This window comes from Mytilus edulis, chromosome 11, assembly GCF_963676685.1.
Source record: "Mytilus edulis chromosome 11, xbMytEdul2.2, whole genome shotgun sequence".
Taxonomy (NCBI): Eukaryota; Metazoa; Mollusca; class Bivalvia; order Mytilida; family Mytilidae; genus Mytilus; species Mytilus edulis.
Window position 1 is genome coordinate 65,645,564 of NC_092354.1, and position 27,680 is coordinate 65,673,243.

General features: G+C 31.0%; 1 protein-coding gene across 5 annotated transcripts in view; it reads right to left on the minus strand.

Moving 5' to 3' along the window:
- LOC139496087 (protein prune homolog 2-like) overlaps positions 1 to 27,194 on the minus strand; it is a 101,022-nt gene extending 73,828 nt beyond the window's left edge. For 4 of the 5 annotated variants that reach the window (XM_071284541.1, XM_071284539.1, XM_071284540.1 and 1 more), the window contains exons 1-4: positions 27,146 to 27,194; positions 19,196 to 19,319; positions 10,906 to 11,013; positions 9,631 to 9,911 (exon numbers count right to left, since the gene is read on the minus strand). In XM_071284541.1, the coding sequence (XP_071140642.1) occupies positions 9,631 to 9,911; positions 10,906 to 11,013; positions 19,196 to 19,237 (431 nt within the window). In that variant the 5' untranslated portion in view covers positions 19,238 to 19,319; positions 27,146 to 27,194. Of the gene's footprint in view, positions 1 to 9,630; positions 9,912 to 10,905; positions 11,014 to 12,073; positions 12,174 to 19,195; positions 19,320 to 27,145 lie in introns of those variants that run through there. The other variant, XM_071284542.1, reaches the window with a different exon arrangement.
- Positions 27,195 to 27,680: the final 486 nt, after the last annotated feature.

Here is a 27,680-nt window from a genome sequence, read left to right on the forward strand (position 1 = left end):
ACTCGATAAAAAACGTTTAATTCAATTGAAGAGAAAAATTATCAATTGCTTACTGCTACGAGCCACTTAGCTGTTTAGAGAAACGACCAGCAGTCGTCAGTTTTAATTAGGACAAAATCTCATTTGATTCTAAAATGTCAAAAGTTAATCCTAAAGTTTATTAGAAGTCATGAAGAACTGTTTTTTAGAACGATATTTAGCTGCAAGCTTTAGATGGACAGATATTTAATTCCGTTGGGAAAAAGCGATTTTTTTATGATTTGATAGAAAGATTTATAGCAACATGCAAATATAGATAATACAAAATTATTCTCAAATCTTTAAAAATAATTTTCTGACTCATGCAATATTTAGCCAGAGGTGTAAGCTGGGGTCTGATATGGGTGAAAAGGGGTAACATTTTGACCGAATTAAAATTTGACAATTTAATAATGAAGCAAAAATTCCATGGTCTGTACAAATAAATCTTTTCTTCTTTTTATAGAAATCAAAACAAAATTAAAATGTTTACTGAAGACATTATATTGTGTATTTAAGACAATATCAGATCACGTCTTTATAATTATACTTGGTCACCATAAGACATGGAGACTTCATTTATTCAATATTATAAGTTATAATGAAAAATTGAAAATCATGAATATTGATTGTCACTGTCAAGGATTATAGACACTAGTGAGTAAGATGTCTTTTTATTAAATTAAGATCTATAGGTAAATATGAGTTAATTCAGACTGATGATTGATAATTTCATGACTTGACTTTAAGGTGTTATGAAGCCATTGTAGAGCAGTAGAAAATGTGTGAATTAAGCTTGGTATGGATTTCAGTACCAATATTTCCCTACCAGAATTCACTCAAACACAGTACACGGCAATATCATTAAGTTTCTGGGTGATAACTACATGATAGTATTAACTTCTAAAACGGACAGTCTGTGTTTTTGTTGTATGTATTTATACTTGTATCCATCTGATGAGTTAAGGTTTTTTCAACTGTTTTTATAGTTCGTTCTTATGTTGTACTGTTTCACCACTGTCCCAGATTAGAGGGAGGGTTGGAATCATGCTTACATGTTTAACCCAGTCACATTCTTGTATGTGCCTGTCCAATGAAAGGAGCCTGTAATTCAGTGGTTGCATGTTGTGTTACATATTTGGTCTCTTGTAGAGAGTTGTCTCATTGGCAATCATATCACATCTTCTTATTTATATTATTATTCTAGACTGCTCAAGGAACAGTAATATTATGTATTATCAGAATCAAATTCCAGTCAGACAAGGTTGGATCCTTATCAATGTTAAAGTCACTAGTATAAATCAGGATAAAGCCTCAATAGTCTTTAAAATATTTTTCATTCTCAACATATATAGATATAAGAGATGTGGTATGAGTGCCAATGAGACAACTAGCCATCCAAGTCATAATGAATGCAATATTTGCCACTGGACATTAAGCAATTTACATCAATCAGTCAATCTTCATATAATATTCATTTCAAGAAAGAAACAAAATTTGTAAAACAAAAAGATTATAGATCTAGATGTAAAAAATAGAATCAATTCCTCCCTTTTGCTGCAAATGATTTATTTTGAAAGTTAAAAAATTTATAAATTATCTAAATGTTTGAAAATGTTTTTCTTGCTGTATCACTAATGCATTTTTATCTTTATAAGGACCTAAAATTCTACTTACTGTCTTATCATCTTTTAACATATGTGAAAGGCGATAAAATATATCGTTTATCCTTAAAAGAATTTCCAAGTCTCCCACACATGAATAAAAGGAGATTATGGGCATATCTATTAGTAGTCAACAATGGTGGTGTTAAGACATATCTTAATGCCTTTTGTTACATGAAGAATTTGCAATTAATGTTTATCAGACAGGTCTTTGATACAGTAGTTCAAAAATGATTTCATTTTTTTTAAAGACAGACAAAAATGTAAGATTTAAACATTGGGTTAGTTTTAGAAAATGCTATTAGAATAAATGCGATATTTATTATGCGACATCATGCTATAATGTAAAAACAAAATGTTGCAAATATGTGAAACTAACAGGCACACACAAAATTAGAAAATCGATAAACAAATTGACAGAAAAGGTATCCAATGCCAAATATCTTTAAATATATCTGTTGAATGTATTGTCACCTGTTTAAGAAAATCTGAGTACCTAAAACAATTTGCCATTTTAATTTCAAATTTATACACAGTAATTTCTATATATATCTTAAATACCATCAATTAAATTTGCAATATCTAAGACAATACACTATTTTGATCAAAAAATAAAATCACATAACAGGAAACATTGCTTGTTGTTTATACTGTAAATTTAGAAATGATTGCAATGTTTTTATTATTGCGAAAAATGTGACAGGGTTATAATCGCAATAATTTGAACTCACATATATTCATTTTTTATTTGAATTAAACAGGATTTTAAACAATATCGCAAAAAATTAAAATTGCATTTCAGTCTAAAATGACAAAATCGTAATAATAAATGCATGCAATAATTTCAGAATTAACATTATTCTATTAGATGAATGCCTACATTTAATTTATCTGAAAAAGTTGTTTTGACATTTCTCTTAAAAAGGACACTAACAGTTAATATTTCAAACATGGCAAGAAAGTTCTAGAATCAATAAATCACATGACAGAGGAGACATAAAGAGAAATTATAAACGCTGTCATCAATCATTAGATAAAATGGTTTTGTCTTTTAATCTAAATTACTGGAAAAGTCCACATTACAAAGAACTATATCTCATGTTCTCAGTTCTATCAAGGAAACACAGAACTAGAACAGACACACATCTCATTTTGTCAATTCCATCATGGGAACATAGAACTAGAACAGACACATATCGCATGTTGTTAATTCTATCATGGGAACATAGAACTAGAACAGATACAAATCTCATGGCGTTAATTATATCATGGGAACACAGAACTAGAACAGACACAATCTTATGTTGTTATTTCAATTATGGGAACATAAATCTAGAACAGAAATAAATCTCTTGTAACAATGTTGTCATTTCAATCATAGGAAAAGAGAACTAGAGTAGATACAAATCTCATGTTGTTAAATTAATCATAGGAACATTGATCTAGAACAAACAAAAATCTTGTGTTGTCAATTCTATCATGGGAACATAGAACAAGAACATAAACACATCTTATGTTGTTGATACAATCATGGGAACATAGAACTAGAACAGAAACACATCTTGTGTTGTTGATACAATCAAGGGAACACAGAACTAGAACAGAAACACATCTTATGTTGTTGATACAATCATGGGAACATAGAACTAGAACAGATACAAATCTCGTGTTGTTAATTCTATCATGGGAACACAGAACTAGAACAGACACAATCTTATGTTGTTATTTCAATCATGGGAACATAGATATAGAACAGAAACAAATCTAATGTAACGATGTTTCAATCATAGGAAAAGAGAACTAAAGCAGATACAAATCTCATGTTGTACATGTTAAATTAATTATAGGAACATTGATCTAGAACAAACAAAAATCTTGTGTTGTCAATTCAATCATTGGAACATAGAACAAGAACATATACAAATCTCATGTTGTCATTTTAATTATGGGAACATAGAACTAAAACATACACACAACCCATGTTGTCAATTCAATCATTGGAGCATGGAATAAAATAACACACAAATCTCATGTTGTCAATTCGTTCATGGGAGCATGGAACTGAAGAACAGACACAAATCTCATGTTGTTAATTCAATCATGAGAACATATAACTAGGACAGATTAAATCTCATGTTGTTAATTCAATCATGAGAACATATAACTGGGACAGATTAAATCTCATGTTGTTAATTCAATCATGAGAACATATAACTGGGACAGATTAAATCTCATGTTGTTAATTCAATCATGAGAACATATAACTAGGACAGATTAAATCTCATGTTGTTAATTCAATCATGAGAACATATAACTGGGACAGATTAAATCTCATGTTGTTAATTCAATCATGAGAACATATAACTAGGACAGATTAAATCTTGTGTTGTTAATTCTATCATGGGAACACAGACCTTAAACAAATAGGAAAAGAATAAACTGATTAGACAAAAATGTTTCTGTTGAAAAGACTCAATCAGGAAATAAAAAAATAATATTTCCAACATTTTTAAACAATAAGACATTGTTCAGGTAAACATCTAGTAGCCTTCATTGGGAAAAAACAAACAATAAAGATTATGATATCAGGTAGAACCATATAAAATAATCCATACAAAAAATTCAAAAACAGACAAATAAAAAGACAATAATAGGTTTCTTACAATCAGATACTAGTATTTTCTTGAAACATTCTACTTTGATCTCTCTCGAGCTCTAAAACCATGATTTATTGCTCAGATATATTTTTTGAACATTAAATGTAGAGAATTTGTAAATCAATAACATAGAGACAATTCAAAGAACAAACAGGCACACAACAAAAGCCAGCATGTAAATTCTACATCAATCAACATGGTATTATTTCCTATTGTAAAGAATGCAGCACAACAGTCTGTCAAATGAAATCTTTAATTAATGGGTATGCTCACATTTTATACCATTTAAGTCAACAGAAATTGTTCGCTGATGGAAAACATAACATAAATAATGTGGCTGTTGCACGAATTAATAAATTCCCTACATCAGCTGATTTAAGTGAATGCTACAAAATATTGTTGATTTTTGAGGAAAAATTAAAGAAAAATTATGAGAATATATTTTTTTCAAAACTTCCAAAGGATCAGTTTGTTCACTCTAACTTTTCAAAAGAGATGTGAAAAATACCAAAGGGACAATAAAACTCATAAGTTGAAAATCAACTGACAAAGCCTAAACAAAGAAAAAGACAATCCGATAAACAAGGACACACAAAACACAACATAGATAAAATAAAGATGGAGTACCGTCTTTTGGTATGTATAGTGCGCATTTGTGTATAGTGCGCACCCCCTTTGTGGTCCAAGAAACAAGAGAAAAAAAGTTTATTGGTCATATAATACTCCTAGACATTTTCGCAAAAGTTACAGCTCTAAAATCGGTAACACTAACCCTGAAAAACACTTTGGGTGATATCAGGTGCCCATGTTTCAACAAGTAATCTTTCCTAAGCACTGTGTGTTCATTTCAAATCACTGCACATACAAGAAAACAAATTGGATTCAAACAGGGAATTGCTAATGTAAATTATTGAAGGTTTTGATTAGAAATGATCATCTGTTACACATGACTTGATTTCAAATACAATTTTTTCATGATTGCATAACAACTTGGAATAGGAATTAGGAGTTAAAAGTGCAATTTAACATAGTTAATTATTTTCTAATCATTCAGAAATTTTTAAAATATTTCTTTCCTTTCTATTTCAATTTCTAAATCATTTTTTTTTAAATCATCCAATAATACAAACTAAAAGAGACAAGAAAACGGGGGTGGTACAGGGTTATTTAGTTAAATGTATTTGCAATATTTATTTCATGTGCTTGCATACTGGAACCTGAATATCAATTAACCATATTTTGTGCATATTGCTAGAATGCAATGTGTTCACAGTGTCCATTTTATATAAAACTTTTCTTTCAAACCCAAAAGGTTCTTTTTATTTTTATTATACTAAGTACATACCCTCTTTACAAACCTTGTAAATAGTTGGGGAAAAAACATAAATTTTTAAAGGTTTGATTGATTGAAATTTGCATAATATTGACGGCCTTACGGTGACCTATAGTTGTTAATTTCTGTGTCATTTTGGTCTCTTGTGATGAGTTGTCTCATTGGCAATCATACCACATCTTCTTTTTTACATTTCAACTGCATCAGTGCAAAAAGGCTGTATCACAGCATAGTATTCAAATGAATGAGGTCATAAAGGTCACCGTAAAACATCCCCAATCAATATTCTACCTCAGGGATCATCCTTCAACATTTTATTTTACGGGAACATCTTTCAGTAGATAATAAGATTTCCTCCGTGCTATACAATTAAGTCTTGTTTATGGTATTCAATTAGCCAGAAGACTAATACGACATGATGATATTCTATGAAAAGAGACAAGATTTTCTCCAGGCAGTGGTTTTTCAGACATGACTGAAAAGAAAGAACCAAAATAGATATGTTTAAGGAATTGGTGTTAATTTATATGTATTTATGATTCTTGTAAAGTAATTTTTTAGAAAAATTGTAAACCAACTACAATTATAACAAATAGTAGCTGTAAATATGTTTGTTCCATATCTTTTCTTCAGCTCAAAACTAGTAATACTGTTCAAAAGTCCAAAAGGTCCTTACTACAAAAATCTGTCAAAAGACCAACACTATTTTTCAAAACTTGCAATAGTAATAACAGTGAGGACCAGCAGAATTTGCTACAAAAACCAACCAGATTTTTTTCCCATCAAGAGCTGTTGATTTATATATAATATACTGTAAGTTACAAAAGTAAAAAGTCCCTAGTATGAAAAATTAGAAAGGATTCAAAATAAACAATCTAACCTTGATTTACAATACAACAATAAACAAAATGAGTAATGACAAAAAGAAACCAATGACATCCACTGTAATACATGGTCTTGGCTTGCCACAAGTGCACAAATATGGAAAAGTTAAATGTGTTTTGAAGTTCTCAAATCTTATCTGGAAAATTCTGACAGTAGCAATATGAATTTTTATAGGTACTAAAAGCTAGTTCAGGGCCAAATATAAATATGAATATCAATCAGTACGCCTCCAACAGATTTAGTGCAAAAACAACAATCATAATAGTCTGACAATATATTTTACTGGAGACACTGAAGTTTTTGTGCTAGAATCTGTTTCTCTTAGAATACTTAGACATTATGGAGACAAACTTATATTTTTTTTTCAGGGCAACATCATCAGGCATGGTCACTTTTTTCGTAAATTCCTCATAGGAAATTCAGGCAAAATGACCAATGAAGAACTGAGTTGTTAATCAAATAAAAATAATCAACAGGTCAGGAAAAGGATATATCAGCTTAGAATTAGAGAAATAATCTGCAAACATTTGGCTCAGGAAGTAAAGATCAGCTTTAAATTGTGAGAAGATAAAAAAAAAATCTAATTCCCCTTATGAATTCAATATATAAAAAATTTACCTACCATCATCACGATCTTTGTTTAATTCTTAATAATCAATTAATTTCCAATATAACCTGACGATTGATCTTTTACTACATCCACTCTCTATCTAATATTTCTTATTTAAATTCCTCGTTATTTGTCATCACACAAAATATATCACCATCAAGATTAAAACTTAAAGGTACTTCAATCCTTCATATCATAAAACAATTTCTAAGATGTCACCATATTTTTTAATTCACACTTCATCTAAACAAATTATCCATCAATAAGGTTAGAGAATTGATTTTTTCTGTTTAAGTGAGAAAAAAATAATTGTTCAATGTTTCACTGAAAACTGCTTATCAAATTACCACTCTAAATGCTAACAAAAGAAGAATTGAGCAATCCATCAACTTTGGTCAAATCTTTGTATTTGCATGCAACATATCGGAGATTCTGCAGATTCTTAGACAAAGACCTAATCCATGTAATTGGAAAGGTTGTGGTTTCTAGGTAAATTAGATTTGTCACATAGAATATGGGGACTTAATTCTATTTATTTTCTCAATGAAATATTTGGAGAATCCTTCTTCTACGTTTGCTGCGAAAGGTCTTTGAGATAAATATTGAAAATGAAATTATCTGACATTAATCTTGATAAAAGAATGCCTCAGAGTTCTTGATATTATTCAATGATAATTTATTTAAGGGAATCATCAACTGAGTAGTCAGTGCATGTACAGCAATGGTTTATAACACGCATGTTTTAATTTTTAATTTGCCGTTTTAGAATCTAAAGAATTATGGGTAATCTCATTGTTCGTACACCAGAATTAAAATAGCTTTACGTCAATGATTGAATTTCCATAGGTTAGAACATTTTGATGTATGCTTTTGAAAACGTAACCAAAATGAATGAGATTATGAAAAGGTGAATTGATAAATTTTGAAACTTAGGTTCAAACTCTTTCAGGCAAAGTTGACCCACATTGATGAGGGTGATCGCCGCTTTTTATTTGACGTTCAGCATGTTTTTACTTTTTTATTTGACGTTCAGTCGTGCAAGACGGGTGCCTCGTTCAACATGTTCTGCTTATTTAATTTTACGTGCATCGTAATTTTCAGTCTTATTTTGTGTGCTTGGTATTTTTCAAATGAAATTCAAACACTTGGCAGTGATCGTCAAGAAATACTTTTTTAAAAGCCGTAAACCAATTGTATCATAAATGTGTATACTAAATCGGGAATATCAAGTAAAACAAAGAGTTAATATATACAAGAAGACAGTGACTCAGTCACAAAAGGTTCACATAAAAGTATTTATTTTTCGTGCAATGTTCATTACAGAAATTATTTCATGTTCAACGTGAAATTATGTCTTATTTCACGTTTTTTTTTGTGCCAGCACCCCCCTTTACCACCCTCGTTGATTTTAGGCTATTCCTTTTAAGATTCCTTCTGATTAATGTAATCCAACTTACACAGAAACTTATTTCACATTTAGGCCTTTCTAGCCCACTTCACAGCAATCTAATTTCATGATTTCATAAAATGAACTTGATGTAGTTAATTAAGAAAAAAGCAAAGTTTTACATGTTCACAATGATTTGTATTCCCATTATTTTTCTACTGGGGAAGATTGCGAAAACAAATCACACACAAAAAGTAGTTGTTTTACAGTATATAGCTTCTTCACGTATTCATGCTGTGGATTCATTTATTTACGAAGGTTTCAATTTTCGTTGATTGAGAAAAACTAGCATTCTTATGGATATTTGATTTCGTGGTTTTGCAAAAGTCTGCATACATTCTTATAGAAAATTTGTAATTACTTGTTCAATAGAATTTGTGGTTCCAAGGTAACCTCAAAAATCACGAAAATTTGTATCCAACGAATATTAATGAATCCACAGTACATTGAGTTCAAGAATGATTAATAAGGCCAAATAAAAAAGTATGCATGGTTCCAGTGACATCTGAAAAAAAGTTAGAGTAGGGATTTTTTTTATTTAATATTTTATTTTACATTGAGTCTATAGGAGCAACATTCTGACTTTAACGGTGCTTAATGAAAAATGACAATAAAATCTTTAGGGTAGGCTATTCTTAAGCCGAAAAAGTAGGGACGATAGGGTTACTGGAACCACACATATATTTTTATTTGGCCTAAGGGTAAATCCAAAAATGGGCTTCAGACTCAACTAAACTTGCAGCCATCAAATAGGATCAATTGATGTTGACAAATTAAGGGGGTAGACCTTGGTTCAGGGAGATAACTCTTTAAATCAGTTAAGCGTTTATAAAAGTCAAGTTCATCAATGTATTTTAAGCATTTACCTGAAACAGATTGAAAATAATCTATGTAACCTAGAAGCTTAGAATATATTTTTGAAAATGGTTGACACAAACGTACTGATGATTTTAAGAGTTATTTCCCTTAACCTAGGACTACCTCCTCAAGTAACCTCTAAATATTATGACACCAACCTGTTATCCTGTTTTCTAACTTGTGGACGGTGGTCAGTCACGGATACAACACAATCATCCAAACCAATGTACTTCTGAGGTAAGATATTATGATCGACCAATGATAACTTCAGCTTGAGTTGTCTATGGAGGTCATCAAGGTCAATCTGATCATTGAAGGTCAAAAGTTCATCTGATATCCCATGCTTCCTAAGTAGAAATGTAGTTTCTGTCCGAAGATGGTATTTCTGTTGTGGAATGTCTAACACTGGGATGAAGACAATATCTTTAGTACCTGAGGTCTTATAACAAAAAATCACATTAAAAATTAAATTTATCTTAACAAAAACTTGATACAGTTTCAACAAAAGTTTAATAGTTTACTTTCTTTTAAATTGTAGTTATGTATGCTTAATTATATGGTTTATACAATTAAATAATATAAAACATCTCGTTTTTAAAATTGTTTTGTAAGCTTGTTGTTTTATATTAGGGTAGTAATGTCCTTTACCGTCAGGCGTCAAACGGTCATTTTCAGCTACATTTAGCGTCAAATTGGTTAAAATTTTATCGTGAATCGTCATAATATACTTATCGTGATTTGTCAAAGGTGTCAAATAATTATCGTTACCGTCATTTTTGGGAAAAATTGAACGTGAATTGTTAAAATCAGTCAATTTTTTATCGTCTGAAAGAAAGTGAACATTTTATCGTCATGCACCAAAAATTACCGCTAATTTTATTTGGCTAGAATTTTTACCTTTATTTGTCATGATGGGACCCCCATTACCACCCTCTCATATCACATGACTTGTGTGCAAATTTCACAAAATAAATGCAGTAGTAGAAACAAAACAATACAAAATGAAAAAAAGTTAATTCCTCAATAGCATTTCCCAATGACTTGCTAAATGTATTAAATATACAATATCAATTACTTATTGATGTTTACTTTCAATTATTCAGCTGAGCATCAACAAAACAACATTTCTACACAATTAATTGTTGTTCAAATCAATTGCTTCAGTAGCAATGCATTTACATTTTCTTAATTATTCAGACCAAATATAGGTTTACCAAGAAATTTCAATATATCAACTTGTGTTGCACTGAAAAATTCCATTTCATATTTAACGTTATGCTATTAGTCAAAATTAAGATTTCATATCAAAAATGCATTTGTCAACTTGTGTTGCATTGAAAACTGGCATTTCATAAAGGTTTTGTTGCAAGCTATTAAACTAGATTACATACCAAAAACACATATAAGCCAATCAAATAATCAAGTATACTTACAAGTGTTAGAAAATAGGCTAGCACCACTGAACAAACAGCAGAATCTAGGTCACAACTCTCGTTACCAATGACTACATGAACTTCAACTTTATCTTGAAATCCAGAGCTCTGAAAAGATACAAATGTTTAAAAGGTTATCAAAATCAAGTTGATCAGATTTAATTAATTAGCGATACATGATTGATTGTTGTTTTCAAATTGTCCAGTGGCCAATATCTCTAGCAGGTTTATATTAAACATCTTTGCTATCCATTCCCCTCTTCTCTAAAAACTTATTAAACAGTACATCCTATAAATAGCTTCTGCAATATCACAATTCCTCCAAGATGAAGGCACTGAACATTTGGACTGCAACTGTTAAGTAGTACATGTACCATGTGTACTGGTAAGTTGGATAGGTGTAAAAATTTAAACCATCTGTCTGCATATTCCAAATAGCTGCTGCAAGGAGGGTAAGTTATCATGCAATTTGATTTGAAATCTCTCAAAATAGGGCATCTGGGCCCTCAGTCATTAAACTTTATTTTGCACTCTCATCATACTTATACCTTGTTCAAAGCACAAATCAGCTTATATTGATTGATTTATTGATTTATTGGTATTTAAAACACCTTTCAGCACTATACCTGATAGTCATTTTTATGACTCAATTTATGAATACCACTGAGAGCGAACCTTCAACAGGAAAACTGATTTAAGATGAAGAACAGCAATAATACACTGTTCCTTTGCTTTAAGGCTTTATCCAGTGCAATTTGTTACATATTTGGTGTCATGAATTTGTACACCATATTACATTTCTATTTTGCAAGAAATAGCTGAAAAGAAAATGAGCTAAATTCTGGACACAATCTTTTTTTAAAACCTTTTATTGAGACCGAGTAAGAAGTTAAACTTTATTTCATATTGATAAGTAATCATTTTCCTTGATCTTTCATGAATTATAATAATTATATACAGTGCACCTATTCTTAATAAAAAAAATAAATGTACTTGTTCTAGAAAGTGAAATATATACATGTAGGTCAAATAAGATAAAGAAACACCCCTAATCCAAATTTCACTCAGACTTCAAACTTTTTCTGATAAATTTATAAACCAAAATAGGTCAGAAAAAAAATTAGAACTTTAAATTCAGTTTAATAAAAAATAAAACAAATGGCATTACCTTCTAAATTCCATGAATGTTAATTTCCTGTTAAAGTTTTAGTTTTGTTTATATAAGAAAATAACAGATATGTGTATTGCATATAAACATTACCAATTGTAAAGGTCAAAGAGTTCATCTACTGATTAAGGTGTAGTTGATTATATAAATAAACAATTAACTGGCCTTGATCTAATATTGTGGAGATAAATTGACTATTATATCATTATAAATTATTGTAGTATATTAGGTATAAAAATAGACTGTTGCAATTTCCTAAAATTTTGAATAGTATTTTATTGACAGATCTCCAATGCCCCCAAGAAAACAAATTCTATAAATATGTTTTATTATACACACATTTTTCATGACCTTATATTTGGTGCCTTTCAAGTCTACTTGTTGTATATAGTTAAAGTACATGCATATAATTTAATTTTGGATGTAACGTGTCTTCTGATTGGCTGACGTTATTTTGTTATGAGCCCATAGACATAATTTAGTCATGTGACCGTGATGTCATCAACGTTTTTTCATGGTTTTCTACAGTTTAAAATGGAATTTAGAATTAAATTATAAGAAATGACTGTAATATTTTTTCTGTCTATTCGAAATAACATAAAAAATGTGGTGCACACTGTTAAATAACCTGCTACGCGCGTTATTCAGTGTGCACCAAATTTTTAATGTTATTTCTTCATAGACAGAAAAAATATTACAGTCATTCCTTAAATAGACAATAATAGTGCATTGACTTGACATATCAATGATATAAGGATGAGGCTTAGAAACAGGGAAATGCCAGGCACTGCCGAGCTTTTTCCCCGTTTCGGGCCGAATCCTTATATCGTTGATATATCAAGTCAATGCACTATTATTGTCTTTATACTGCAATCTATAAAAAAAAAAACGTTTTCAATTGTTGTTTCATGTGTTAATGTTATTATTTGATATATTGGGAAACTTCCACCTTTTATAAAATGGCTCATATCATGCAGGCAAAGAAATATAAAACACAATGCAATGTACATTACCTGTAGAAACCCGAAATTGATGGTAACGAATTTGTTTGAGAATGAACTAAAATATCAACAATAAGCATAAAACCTAATGATGTATAAAGTTTGCAAACCAAAAATATTAGCAAGTGAAATGTCTTAATTTCTTCTAATCAAAGAGCTGAAAGCTCTGAAGAAAAATGACGCCACTGTTTCTAATATTGGGATAGTTTTTATGCAAGTCTTGATTTTCACATACCGTAATTAGTTTAACAATGCAACATGTATGGTGAGCATATAATTGATATTCGTATATGTGTGTGTGTGTGTGTGAAGTGAAGGTGACAACTGGCTGGTTTTTTAAGACAAATGAATAGGTCAAGACTAGCTGAATTGTACAAATAAATACCGTAGAAAGGCTTGTATATTTCTCACTGGTACATAGTCTGAATCCGGGTCCGTTCGCTTCCATTCATGTTTGCGCCCACTCATTTTCACCCCCTTTCACTTTCACACCCTACATGTTCGCACCCAATCTTAATTGGTTTTGTGTTTAATAACTCTGTAAGCAAGTGTTTTCTTATAAGTATAATTGTTGTCATTGTCTCAAAATAAAGTGAGACAGCAATTTTGTTTTTGTGTTGAATAAATCTTAATCATGTTTTGGATAGGGTATTGCTAAAAATAATAATAATCCTTTCTAAATAAAGTGGTATTTTGTCAACGTTTTATTTTGTGTTGAATAACTCTTAATCATGTTTTGGTAAGTGTATTGCTATAACTTTGTTTCATTGACTTGTTTCAAAATGAAGCGATACTCTGACTATGTTTTTTTCTTTGTGTTGAATAAATTTTATCATGTTTTGGTTATATTAGTGGATTGCTATATTTTGGTTTCTATGTTTTATTGTTTCGTTGTTTCAGATCAAAGGGACCAAGCTGTTAAAAACAATTATCTTTTGTGTTTTTTCCTTTAAAATCTTCAATGTTTTACTCATACCAAGCTATAAATACATTCAGTATTTACACCAAAGCAATTTAAAACAACAACCATGATTTTCCAATTATTCAACTTGAATTTGAATTAAAATTGTCAAAGAATTCTAGTCAAACCGCACCTAGTTAAATTGGCACATGGACAAATCAGCACCTGGTTAAAATCGACACCTGATATAGTCAATTCGTCACCCATGTTAAATATATATTTTTAACAGTATTTTAAGCAATAGGGTAAAAATAAGAAAGGGGTTGCCAGATTTTTTTTCAGTATTTAAGCAAAAAGAGTTAAATACTAACTTTCACATTTTTAGGTGTTCATGTACATTTTGTATATATTTATTTTTCTCAACTAAATGACTTTTTTGGTGTATTTTTAATGATATATATATATATGAGTAGTCCAAATAATTATTACGTCTGGCAAGGCTTTTTTAATTTTATTCTGGAACACCTTCCTATGACCGCAAGGCTATGTTAATTTTTTTCTAGGACGCCTTCCTACGAACGTCGTAGGAAGGCGTCCCAGAAAAATAATAAAATAGCCTTGACAGACGTCATAATTATTTGGACTAATACATGAGATATTGGGTATTTTTCTGCATTATTTTAACCAGTTGAGCATTTTACAGGATTGTTTGTTTAATGCTGTTTAAACTTTACTGAAAAAAAACACCTTAAATTTGCTAATTATTTGGCATGAAAGTTTGATTTATTGAAAGGGACTCATAGTTTTCCATTTTATTTTAATAATACAATTAGACAAATTGTCTTATTGTTAAAACAACAGCTTTGGTAAGGGCTTCGTTGTTTACCTTTATACACTTAACATATTCACTTTCGTTTCGTTGTTTACCAAAATACACAACAACATATTCACTATGTACTTGGTAACAGTAATTAATTAATTGAATAGAAAATATTATAACAAATATTATTGGATGCCGAATTGACGTCGAATAGGTGCCGATTTGACTAGATGCCAATTTAACCAGGTGCCGACTTGACTTGTACGTTTCAATTCCTCTGCGATCGTTTGCGGTATTTTCTTGAGAAAACCTATTTTCCATCATCAAAGAGAAGAAGAAACTGCTTTAAATGATTCTGGAACGCTTCATGATTGTTAAAATAAGTTTAATTCACTCAAAAACAATTTTAAAACTTGCGATGTTTAAACAGGAAGTTTCAAAAGCACGTGTAAAAGAAGAAATTAACCGGTGAGAGTGGAAATCCGTATATGACAGATATCCCTATAGTACGACTTTGAAAGTAAAACAGTTCAATCCTTTTGTAAAACAGTGTTTAATATACCTATCACATTAATGTTTGAAGGGTCTTAAGCTTATTCAAACCATATAAGTCGGTATGAAACACCAAAACGGAATGAACAATAACCGATTACGTTTTGTAGTTTACAAATTCTAAAACTGGTTCCCGTCAAACTACAACACTTTGTTCGAGTGTAGTGGAATACAAGCAGAAACCAGTGTAAACTGGGTCCTGGCTGATTTAATACTACACAATGATGCATAATGATAACACAAGCAGATTCCAGTTTGTATGGAAAATAGTAAATACGAAACCAAGCGCGGTAGGCAGAGAAATGTAATGAAGTTCAGGTCGGCAGTTATGGAACAATGACTGCGTCATTTTCCAAAAATTGCAAAAGAATAAGTTTGAGTCGCTGTATACATTGGAAACAAGAACAGGTTGAATAGGTCGTATGAATAATTAATTATAATTTCAGCAATTTCTATTTGAATATTCATGAGGAAAAGTGATATCAGGTCAGTGACTGTATATGACATAGAAATATATGACTGCTCAAATAGAACGAGTGCAGTTTAAATACAAGTAATATTATGTGATGGTGTTTATTTGCAGATAAAGATTAAACAGTAAGAGCAGAGAGAAGAACAAAATATCTCACCTTCCCTACCCAACCCCCAAAAATATCAGTGTATAAAAAGTTACTTATTTTATAAATAGCCATGAAGACAAAGCTGAGAAATATGTTTAAAAAAAATGAATATTGTAAATTCAGAAATTATTGTTTTTATCAATAAGAAGAATGTGACTTGGTTACGTATAGCAATAAGAGCTCACATACTGATATCCATTCTGATACCAATACCCTCTATGAAAATTTTCCAGATTGTCCAGAAATTACAATAAATAGGCTCTTTATTTCAACTTGGATTTTTTTTAATTATGGAATTTCCATATTTTCTTGTGCATGAAATTTTTAATAAGTTCCATGTTTATTCTGTATTATAATGTTTTTAGCAGTGCATACCACTTTCCATACAATGTAATTTGTATATATAGATTATATAAGTGTTGTGGGCCGCACATTTCATTCTATTGAAAATGTGCTATCTTCTATGTAATTATAAGAAAGTGTTGTGTGTCGCACAGAACATTAAAATATAGAATAAACATGGAAGTGTATTAAAAAAATCAAGCCTAAGAAATTATGCAAATTTCATAATTAAAAATAATTCCAAGTTGAAATACTTTAGTTATAGCATAGTAATAATTAATTCTTGTTTTTGTCCATTCTAGGTGATTTAAATTTGTGTATACCTACACTTGTCTGAAGTCCTGGACCTGTCTTTTCCGGTAGGGGACTCAACGTTTTTAAATTGAAAAAGTCAGGGACCTCCAATTTTAACACTGGTGCTTTATACAGGTCTTTTGACTTTCTCAAGGAAGACTATTCTCAACTTTCATTACTTAAAGAAAATTTGAAGCCCTGCACTCTTCAAAAATTCAAGTTACTGTATTTAAAAAGTTGTTAGAATACTGTTGGGAAGCTAAAATACTGTCACTGACATATATCCAGCATCTCCTTTTCATAAATCAATAATTGTAAAATCTTTCTAATTTCTCATCTTAAACTACAAGTATAAGGTTCTTTAATGTATACAATATTGCATAACAGCAAATCCAGCATCTTCTGTTATGCAAACAAATAGTTTTTTCTTGTTATTCAACCTACTGTAAACTCAAAATTTCTGCAATGTTGTTTTTTTTCATTGGGAAAATTTGTATTTGATCAATATCAGGCCCGTTGCCAGGAATGTTTAAGGGGGGGGGGGGGGTCGTTGGACTCACAAACTCGACTTTAACAGTCACAATTCGAACAGAACATTGACTTTAACAGTGATTATTTGTTTTCAAGGGGTGGTTCATCTGAACCCCCCGACCCCCCCCCCTGGCTACGGGTATGAAAATGACATTAAAACTAGAGACTTTGAAGAGCCTGTGCTGCTTCCCTAGATATAGAATACAATATGAAGAATATTTATTGTTCCAAATAAAGGTCCTTGATGAGCAGCATGAAATTTATACATACAAAACAATACACTATGATTTGTAACAAAAGCAACTGTTTTGAACATTGAAATGAAATATCAAATATGTTCATATAGTTATAAAAGTACATAAATATCAAGACCTTACTTAGTGAAGATCAGAATATTTTCATCTTAAAAGGGGAACAAGAATGAAAACAATTAAATATTTTTTATAAACTTTTGATTATCTCCCTTAAGCTTGCAATGTAAATTTAGACTGAAACTTCCATTCATATTGCATAATTAACATGTGTAGTGATTTTTTTTATTATTAAGATAATTACATTAGATATATGGTTCATTATAATACTTTATTCTGAATGGCTAAGTGCACATCATGTGTTATTCCTTAAGCAATTGCATCACTCAATAAAACTTTTTATTCATGATAACAGGTGGTCACACAATAAAGTGCAAAGGTGAATTAAATAAAAAATTTAAAATTCCTGTTTTCATGATGATAAAATGTAGCTAAAAAAATGTAATTATAAGTGTTGAATGCTTCTTTTTGTAACTTCATAAGGTTGTAAAAGCGTTGACCGTGCGCATATTTTTAGAATGAAGCGCTTCCGTGCTTTTTACAAAATGTACTTCGGTCAACGCTTTTACACCCCAATGAATTTACAAAAAGAAGCATTGAATTCTTAATATATACATGATATACATTTAATTGAATGAAAATCTACATGTTTTTTTTTTTTTATCTAACATTGACAATGGTAATGAAAGAGCAAACACAAAAGGTAAAAGGTCACTATAACCAAATTAAAGTGTATCAAGATACTCTATTTTTTATTGTACATTTATATATTCTGTATCCTACGCTAGCTATACGTTGTAATGATAATTGAACTAGATGACCTGGGCATATTGGTGTCTGATAATGATAGATCTTCTAGAAACATGGTTTCCCATTACACTTCAAACACAGGAACATTTTTTATTTTTTGAACATGTTAAAGTTTGATATGGTTACACAGAAAAGTGCTTCCATTTTGCATTTTGTAAAAAAAAATCTCAGAAATTTCACTAATATATCCGGAACTGTACATTTTTTAAATACTGATTTTAGTACCTTTCCAGTGTTTTCCCTATACATGTTTCGGAAAAGGGGGTTGCAAGCACCACCTTAAACCCCATAGTATTATACACTTAAGAAAAGTATGCCTCATAATCTGCAAACAAAGTGTCTAATTTGTCAGACCAGATGTTTTTCAAAATTTATGCAATCTACACAATCCTATCTAACAAAACCTTTCGACTAGAATCCTGTCTAAAATTTTAGAAATTTCATGGGACTATTTATATTTTTCTCAGGTGACAAAAAAAACAAGATTCTAGAAAACTCTAGAAAAGGGGTGAAAGATACATGTACCAGAGCGACATTCAAACTCATAGATAAAAAATTACCTGACAATGTCATGGCTTTAAAGACCATCAGACAACCAACAGTACACAAAACACAACATAGAAAACTAAAGACTGAACAGCACAAACACATCAAAAACTGGGGGGATCGCGGGTGCTCTCAAAAGGGTAAGCAGATCCTGCTCCACATGTGGCACCTGATGTGTTAAGATATTTATAAGAAAAAGGGGAAGCCTGAGGGTGACTGACATTAAAACAGTAGATGAACTTCTGATAGACCACTTGACTACCAAGGCTCCACCCAAAAAAATCTGTAAAAATTGTAAAACAGGCAATTGTAAATCTTTAGCTAGATTCTGTAATGATTAAAAACAAAAGTGTACATTTGTATGTAAAATATAGAAGCAAATACAATAACTTACCAGTGCTACTTTGGTCTCTCTCAGAAATTCTATCAAGTTCATCTTCCCTGTCTCTGAGTAACTAGTAAACTTTATCAAGTCAACCCATGTGTTCTATAAAGGTTTTACTTTCTCAAATATCCATCTAGAAAATAAATACAGTGAATTCAATATACATGTAGTCGCTAAAGCTATGTGTAGCTGTATAAGTTTAGAAAATTTCCTACTACAGACTGAATCATGGATGCATGGAGGCCCATTATTTCTATGTCCACTGCAACATACATGACATATCACTTGGGGAACAAAAAAAGATAACTGAATCTGGCTTTTATTGATTATATTAATATAAAAATTCCAAACAATAGGAGATTAGGACAAAAATCGAATGTGTTTCATTTGAGTTACTTTTTCTGCAATTTGGTAATTATGTATATATAGACCTTTACTTATCGAAAATACATTATCGAAGTTTAAATGAATACAGAATTCGCATCAATGGTCATACACATGCCCTGTTGGGCTCAGATGAAAGATAATTGGTAAAATATTTCAAAAAATTAAGTTTGAAGATAATTCGTCATTTTTTGGTCACGTGGTATATTTTCAAAAGTCACTTGACTGTTGGAGAAAAAGTGAAAAAATACGAAATCCTTGGGCAAAAAGTCGTGCAGAGACATATTGGTGGGCTAATAGGGTCAGGTTTTGGTGGATACACAATGCCTCGAGTCTGTTGAAGCCATATAAGTTATCTAAGTGGTATAAATAGACGCATAACGTGCTTAAGGCCTTGAAATATCAATGTCCGTAACATTCAAAATAATTGATTTTAGACGCTCTTTTTGTCTGTTTTCAAACTTGGACCCTAGTTATTTGTCTAATTCGTTTTCAATCAATCAGCAACCTAAACTTTGTTTTTACAAGGGAAAATTCATTGAATTACCAATGCTAGCTTGATCTGGGACACCCTTGACCGAGCCCGATGGAGCAAAGGGGGGGGGGCAATTTTGCACACACATTCTTTTAAAAAAAAAATTGTAGGCTTCCTTTTTGAAATTGAAAGTAAAGTTAAGTAAAGTTAAGTTACATTTAATATAGGAAATTATTTTTCCAACTCCGGCAGTGAGATTCGAACTCTCAATCTTAGCGCCTTGGGGTAGATCAGCGTACCCCTGCGCCACTGGCATTGTAGTGAATTTATTGAAATTTAAGTATTTAAGTCTACTACAACGGAAGAAATTTTTAAAAAAACCAGATGCTCCGCAGGGCGTAGCTTTATACGACCGCAGAGGTTGAACCCTGAACGGTTAGGGCAAGTATGGACACAACATTCAAGCTGGATTCAGCTCTAAATTTGGATTGTGATTAAATAGTTGACACAGCATAGGTTTCTGACACAGAATGAATGTGTTCTAATGAACTTAAAATTTTTGTTTCTCTTAGAGCAATTCACTATGCTGTTGAATATTAATCCTCTCAAAAAAATGTTTGAAGAAATTTTCTTTTTTATTTATGAAATTTCAAATGAGAAAAATTGAACCCAATTTTTTTAATCACATCCCCCTTTCCCTTATTCCAAAACTAATCTCAATTAAAATTTCTAATGGAGTTTGCAACAATAACTACTCATTTAAATACATCATAAAATATTAAGATGTAAAAAAACTGCTTGTTATCACTGAATGGTAAAGATTATTTTAATTTATCAGTTGGTAGTAAAAAGTGAATATACATTGTATATTGTATATAACAAAGATTTAAGTTGATTCTGGACAAAGAAAGATAACTCCAATTAAAAAAAAATCTTGCTATTGCACAATATTTTGCAATTAGATATTTCTTGCTTACTATTCTGGACAAAGAAAGATAACTCTAATTGAAAAAAAATTTGATATTTCACAATATTGTGCAATTAGATATTTCTTGCCATTGCACAATACTGTGCAATTGAAAAGACTTGCTATTGCACAATACTTAATATAATAATTTTAGATCCTGATTTGGACCAACTTGAAAACTGGGCCCATAATAAAAAAATCTAAGTACATTTTTGGATTCAGCATATCAAAGAACTTCAAGATTTCAATTTTTGTTAAAATTAGACTAAGTTTAATTTTGGACCCTTTGGACTTTAGTGTAGACCAATTTGAAAACAGGACCAAAAATGAAGAATCTACATACACAGTTAGATTTGGTATATCAAAGAACCCCATTTATTCAATTTTTGATGAAATCAAACAAAGTTTAATTTTGGACCCCGATTTGGACCAACTTGAAAACTGGGCCAATAATCAAGAATCTAAGTACATTTTTAGATTCAGCATATCAAAGAACCTAACTGATTCATTTTTTGTCAAAATCAAACTAAGTTTAATTTTGGACCCTTTGGACCTTAATGTAGACCAATTTGAAAACGGGACCAAAAGTTAAGAATCTACATACACAGTCATGACAGTTAGATTCAGCATATCAAAGAACCCCAATTATTCAATTTTGATGAAATCAAACAAAAGTTTAATTTTGGACCCTTTGGGCCCCTTATTATGTTGGGACCAAAACTCCCAAAATCAAACCCAACCTTTCTTTTATGGTCATAAACCTTGTGTTTAAATTTCATAGATTTCTATTTACTTATACTAACGTTATGGTGCGAAAACCAAGAAAAATGCTTATTTGGGTCCCTTTTTGGCCCCTAATTCCTAAACTGTTGGGACCTAAACTCCCAAAATCAATACCAACCTTCCTTTTGTAGTCATTAACATTGTGTTTAAATTTCATTGATTTCTATTTACTTAAACTAATGTTATTGTGCGAAAACCAAGAATAATGCTTATTTGGGCCCTTTTTTGGCCCCTAATTCCTAAACTGTTGAGACCAAAACTCCCAAAATCAATCCCAACCGTTCTTTTGTGGTCATAAACCTTGTGTCAAAATTTCATAGATTTCTATTAACTTAAACTAAAGTTATAGTGCGAAAACCAAGAAAATGCTTATTTGGGCCCTTTTTGGCCCCTAATTCCTAAAATGTTGGGACCAAAACTCCCAAAATCAATACCAACCTTCCTTTTGTGGTCATAAACCTTGTGTTAAAATTTCATAGATTTCCATTCACTTTTACTAAAGTTAGAGTGCGAAAACTAAAAGTATTCGGACGCCGGACGACGACGACAACGACGACGCCGACGCCAACGTGATAGCAATATACGACGAAAATTTTTTCAAAATTTGCGGTCGTATAATTAATATAAAGATTCTCACCCAGTTGGTTTTCTTTTTGAAATTATGTGTTCAGATGATAATTTTTTGTTGCCAAATGCATGATTTTTTTTGCAAATCTAGGAGGAATCCACTCTTTAAACTGTCATTTTTTCATTGAAATATACATGTTCCTTTATTCAAACAAAGTGTTTTCAACTTTAGTATACCGCAACACTTACGAAACCATGTTTTGCTACATCTATTGCAACTTTGCCAAAAAAAATTCAGAATATTTTAGCAGTTTTTGTCTCTTTTCCCATAATATCTTTAAGAAATGACTTCAGATTTTTAGCGTAATTCAAGTTTGTGATTGCGCTGCTACACTTAAAATTACATTTGCAACTAGTGTACACGTTAGAACTATTAGTTTAATACTATTTTTCAAAAACTCACTGCACAGTTATTGAAAAAGACATAAATCCTCTTAAAAGAGCAGTTTTCTTTGCACTTCTTTTTGAGAATATCCCTCAAAATTGAAGAAAAATAAACGGTTTTTACAGAAAAATTACACATCAGATAGGGGCGACTTGTTTATTAATTACTAAAATGATATAGAGGTTTGATGCACATTAAATCGCATTGCTGGTTATCTGAGGATTAATTTGAGCCCTTAATTGGATATAGGAAGATGTGGTGTGAGTGCCAATGAGACAACTCTCCATACAAATAACAATTTAAAAAGTAAACCATTATAGGTTAAAGTACGGCCTTCAACACGGAGCCTTGGCTCACACCGAACAACAAGCTATAAAGGGCCCCAAAATTACTAGTGTAAAACCATTCAAACGGGAAAACCAAAGGTCTAATCTATATAAACAAAACGAGAAACGAGAAACACGTATATATTACATAAACAAACGACAACCACTGTACATCAGATTCCTGACTTAGGACAGGTGCAAACATTTGCAGCGGGATTAAACGTTTTAATGGATCCAAACCTTCTCCCTTTTTCTGAAACAATAGCATAACATCACAACAAAGAAAAAACCTTAACCACATCTGTACGTCAGCAAATGACGATTAAACAAGTCTAAATGTCCAAAAACAATCTTGAAATTGGTTTCACCGGTATACTGTACCGGTGTGAAAGGGAGAGGGTTAATGTCATAATTTATAAAATGTAAAATTAATAGCTTTGTACATTTTCTTAAATACTGAAGTTTTAATTTTACAAAAAAAAATTAGTTCTTTAATATGATTATTTATAAGGACTTGATTTGCTTGCCCTCAGAATCCCTTATGAAGCCCTTTTACGTCCTTCAGAAGCTTTAAAATCTGGAAAACACTGAAATACAACACCTTTTTTCATGTATTGCAGCTTTTATTTATTTGCAGTATAATCAATTTCACTTATTCACTAAAATTTCATATTTTGTATCCACATTTATGGTCCGTGATATAAAGTAGTATTGCAGCTTTTATTTTTTTGCGGGATGAACAATTTCACTTTATCATCACTAAAATTTTATTTGTCCATGTAAGTAAACTATAAAAAGAAATTAAAATAAAGTGTTTTGTTGTGAAAATATTTGTTCAACTTATTCAGCCAAGATGTGTTTGTTCTCTTGCACAGTGGAAGAATTATACAATAAGTTGTCAGGCTGTGTGTAGGTTGTGTGTTCATTTAACTTTCTTCCCAAAAATAGACGACATTTTGCAAGCAATTCCGTACCATTTCGACTGACTTCCCTTGACCAAAGGTACATGTACTGCTATCAATCGTGTCAGGAATGCTGTAAAATGTTTTGGTTGCCGAGAATAAAGGACAAAGTATAAATATCACTAGTCTATGCTGAATTTTAACTGTGTGTTTGTAAATCAAACTATCAGGATGTCTTTTTATCTGTAGTAGTGGTTGTATATTTGATTAACATATTTTCAGGAGCATCACATTGAATTTGAGAATACAAAGTCGGGTGCATTTAATTAAAATGTATTATTTTATTTTATTTAAAAATAAAAAATGAATTTAAAAATTGTATGTTTTCAAATATTATCATGATTATAAATCATAGTAAATATAATTGTGAAAATAAATAATCAGTCCTTGTTTAAATGAAAATGAAAAATCTGTCTTCAACAGTACAGAAAATAAATAATATGACCTCTTAGTCAACAACAAAAAAAACAACAATACAATTCATCCTATTTTTTACACAAATTTCATAATTGTAGTCGGTCAATTTATGAAGTATTATAAACAAATGAATTTTTATTTTTTTACACAAATGAGGCCGTTAGTTTTCTCGTTTGAATTGTTTTACATTTGAATTTGCAAAGCCTTTTATCATGTTTATCATGTTTATACATTTTGTAGCTGACTATATGACACAGGTTTTGCTCATTGCTGAAGGCCATACAGTGACCTATAGTTGTTAATTTCTGTGTCATTTGGTTTCTTGTAGAGAGTTGTCTCATTGGCAATCACACCACATCTTTTTTTTTTAAATATTATGAATCCTTGTCATGTTTTACACTTCATACACCATTATTTTACTCATTCAAAGCTGACTTGTTTATCAAAAAAAATTTTGTTTTTATTATTAATCCACCAAAGACTCAGGGCAAACACCCTCTATGAGTGAGCGGACTCAGGGCGAAGGGATGCTGTTATCAGGACCACCCTCCCCCGAATATATCAAACAGGTCAAATGATCCTCCCCTAAGTTGCTAGGAAATAATCTGTCAGCTAGGTCCATACATGTACTCATCATGTAGTTCTAAGAGTCAGTAGTCCAAATAATTATGACGTCTAGGAAGGCTATTTAAACTGGGATAAAAAAAAAAGTCAAAAATCGAAAAATACGCAGATGGCATGATTAAGGTTCATCATAAGGAATTGAAAAATATGGCTGTGTTTACACCTCCAAAATTACTATGAGTACAGACAAACTGGTACATCCAGGAAAGTTTTAAGGCATGGCAGGAACTAGATATATAAAAGTTATATGAAGTCTACGTTTCAGAAAATTAAAAACTTACCTGGATTTTGATGTTCATTTTTTTCCAGTCTGCAGAAGATAGCAAAATAAACAAACACCCAAGTTTCATTTGATAGGGTCCACTCAGTTACACAGTTTAAACCTGTTAAATCACCTATTGTTTACAGGTGTCTATTGTCCATCTATTGTCCATTTAAATCAATACTACTCACAACATTGATTATATGAGGGGAGCTTCTCAATCGTTTTTACTACTTAGTTAATTTTTGCACCTTCTGCAGGAACGAAAAAAATGGATAGCAAAATCTAGAAAAGTTAATAATTTTCTGAAACATAAAATGCATTTAAAATTTATATATCTATTTATTTCTCGGGGGGCAACTTGCTATATAATTAGTGGTAGGGATGAGCCGCTGGAATAGGTCACTTTTTCATGCTTTACGATATATGAAAAGGGTGAGAAATTCAGATGAAATATATATCAATAGGTTGATATTATCACTTGCTTGATTATATCATATAAGTATCTGAAACTTATCAGATGTCCATATTTATTTTTGATGCCGTTAAACCACAGTCGTAAATGCATCAGTTATTTGTCAAACCAATTAAACACTATTTATTCTGATGTGGTATTTCCACTGATGCCAGTGATAGATGCAATAAATCCAACTATTTTGACATTTGCACCTAATTAACATTCAAGGGTTTGTATACATAAAACATGATACCAATTATTTAAAGAAATTCCATTGTGACAGCGTCCTTTAAGAGGGAATGGCAATGAAACTTTTTATCAGTTTTAAATTAATATTTTAACATGTTAAAATCCGTGAAGGTGTTACACTCTGCATGCTCTGGGGTGATATTACATTTATCTGACAACAGATGTAATACCATCTATGATCTGACCAAACGTCTTTTATATGTATTGTAATTTGGAATTGAAATATCTTTATAATGAAAGATGTAAAACGGCAATAAGAAAAAAGTGTTTAAGATGTGACGAATTTATTGAAAAAGAAGGTGATATTATTGCGACTATTTACAAGATGATGAGCGGGGAAAATATTGAAAAATATTGAAATATATCTATATGTCTGTTTTTTGTTAATTAATATATGACAAGGTATATATTTTTGATTAACAAAATATATGAAAAGGGTGGGGTACTTGATGTCTCAGCTGCTCACCCCTACCAAAAAAAGTTTGAAGTGGCCCCCCCGAGATTTATTTATATAAAAGAATAATAAAATTACATAATACAGATACATGTATAATGTAATTTTATTATTCTTTTATTCACAATATATACAATGCATGTGGTTTTTAGCTTGAATCTGACTAATGCTTATATTCCAAATATATATGTATATGCCTCTATTGTTGTTGTTACCAATTATGTAAATCAATTGTATCTGATTTTATGCCCTTTATGGGCCCTGTAATTTGGGAAATAAAAATATTCTATTCTATTCTATTCTATCTAGTTCCTGCCATCCCTTAAAACTGTTGCAGGTGTATAGGTTAGTCTGTACTCAGAGTAAAATTTGGGGTGTAAATACGGCCATTTTAGCCAAAAGGTTATGATGAACCTTTAATAACTGCACCAGAAGCATCCTCTTTTAAGTTTGATCTTGTTTAGTTGTCAACAGAAAATGCCATGTTATTCGGATATTTTAACAATGGAAGACATATGACAATCTAATATTTTTGTGGTATTTATTGGGTGAAGAACAGTGTATGCATATCCTTTCATTTTGTTCACCTTTTCTACTTGCACAGGTTGTCGACTTTCACATTTTGCCGGAAATTCATATTGTAAAATGAAAACAAATCTGGTTTTGAGAGCTGTAAATTTCTTACGGAACTACATCATTTTTTTGGTCAAAATAGATCAAAATTGTGTTTATTATTAATGTTCAGACTCATAAATCCTACAAACTTCCATTTTAACTCTAACAACTACATTTTACTTTAGAAATACAAATTTAAGCATGAGTGTATTGAAAATTCGACATTTTTTGAAAATGACCAATATATATAAAGTAGATTTAAAAAAAAATTAGCAATATCATTGATGATTAAAGCTATTTTCATCAAGTTTGTCTTGTGTAAAAGGCAAGATTGATCACGGGAGAAAGGGGGTTGGTGAAGGATCCAGAACTTTTCCTAAAGGGGGAGGGGGGCGCTGACTGACCTATGGGGGGGGGGGGGGGGGCGCGCGCTCCAGTCATGCTTCAATGATTCCATATATAATCAACCAAATTTTTCCAACGAAAGGGGGGCCCGGGCCCCCCAGG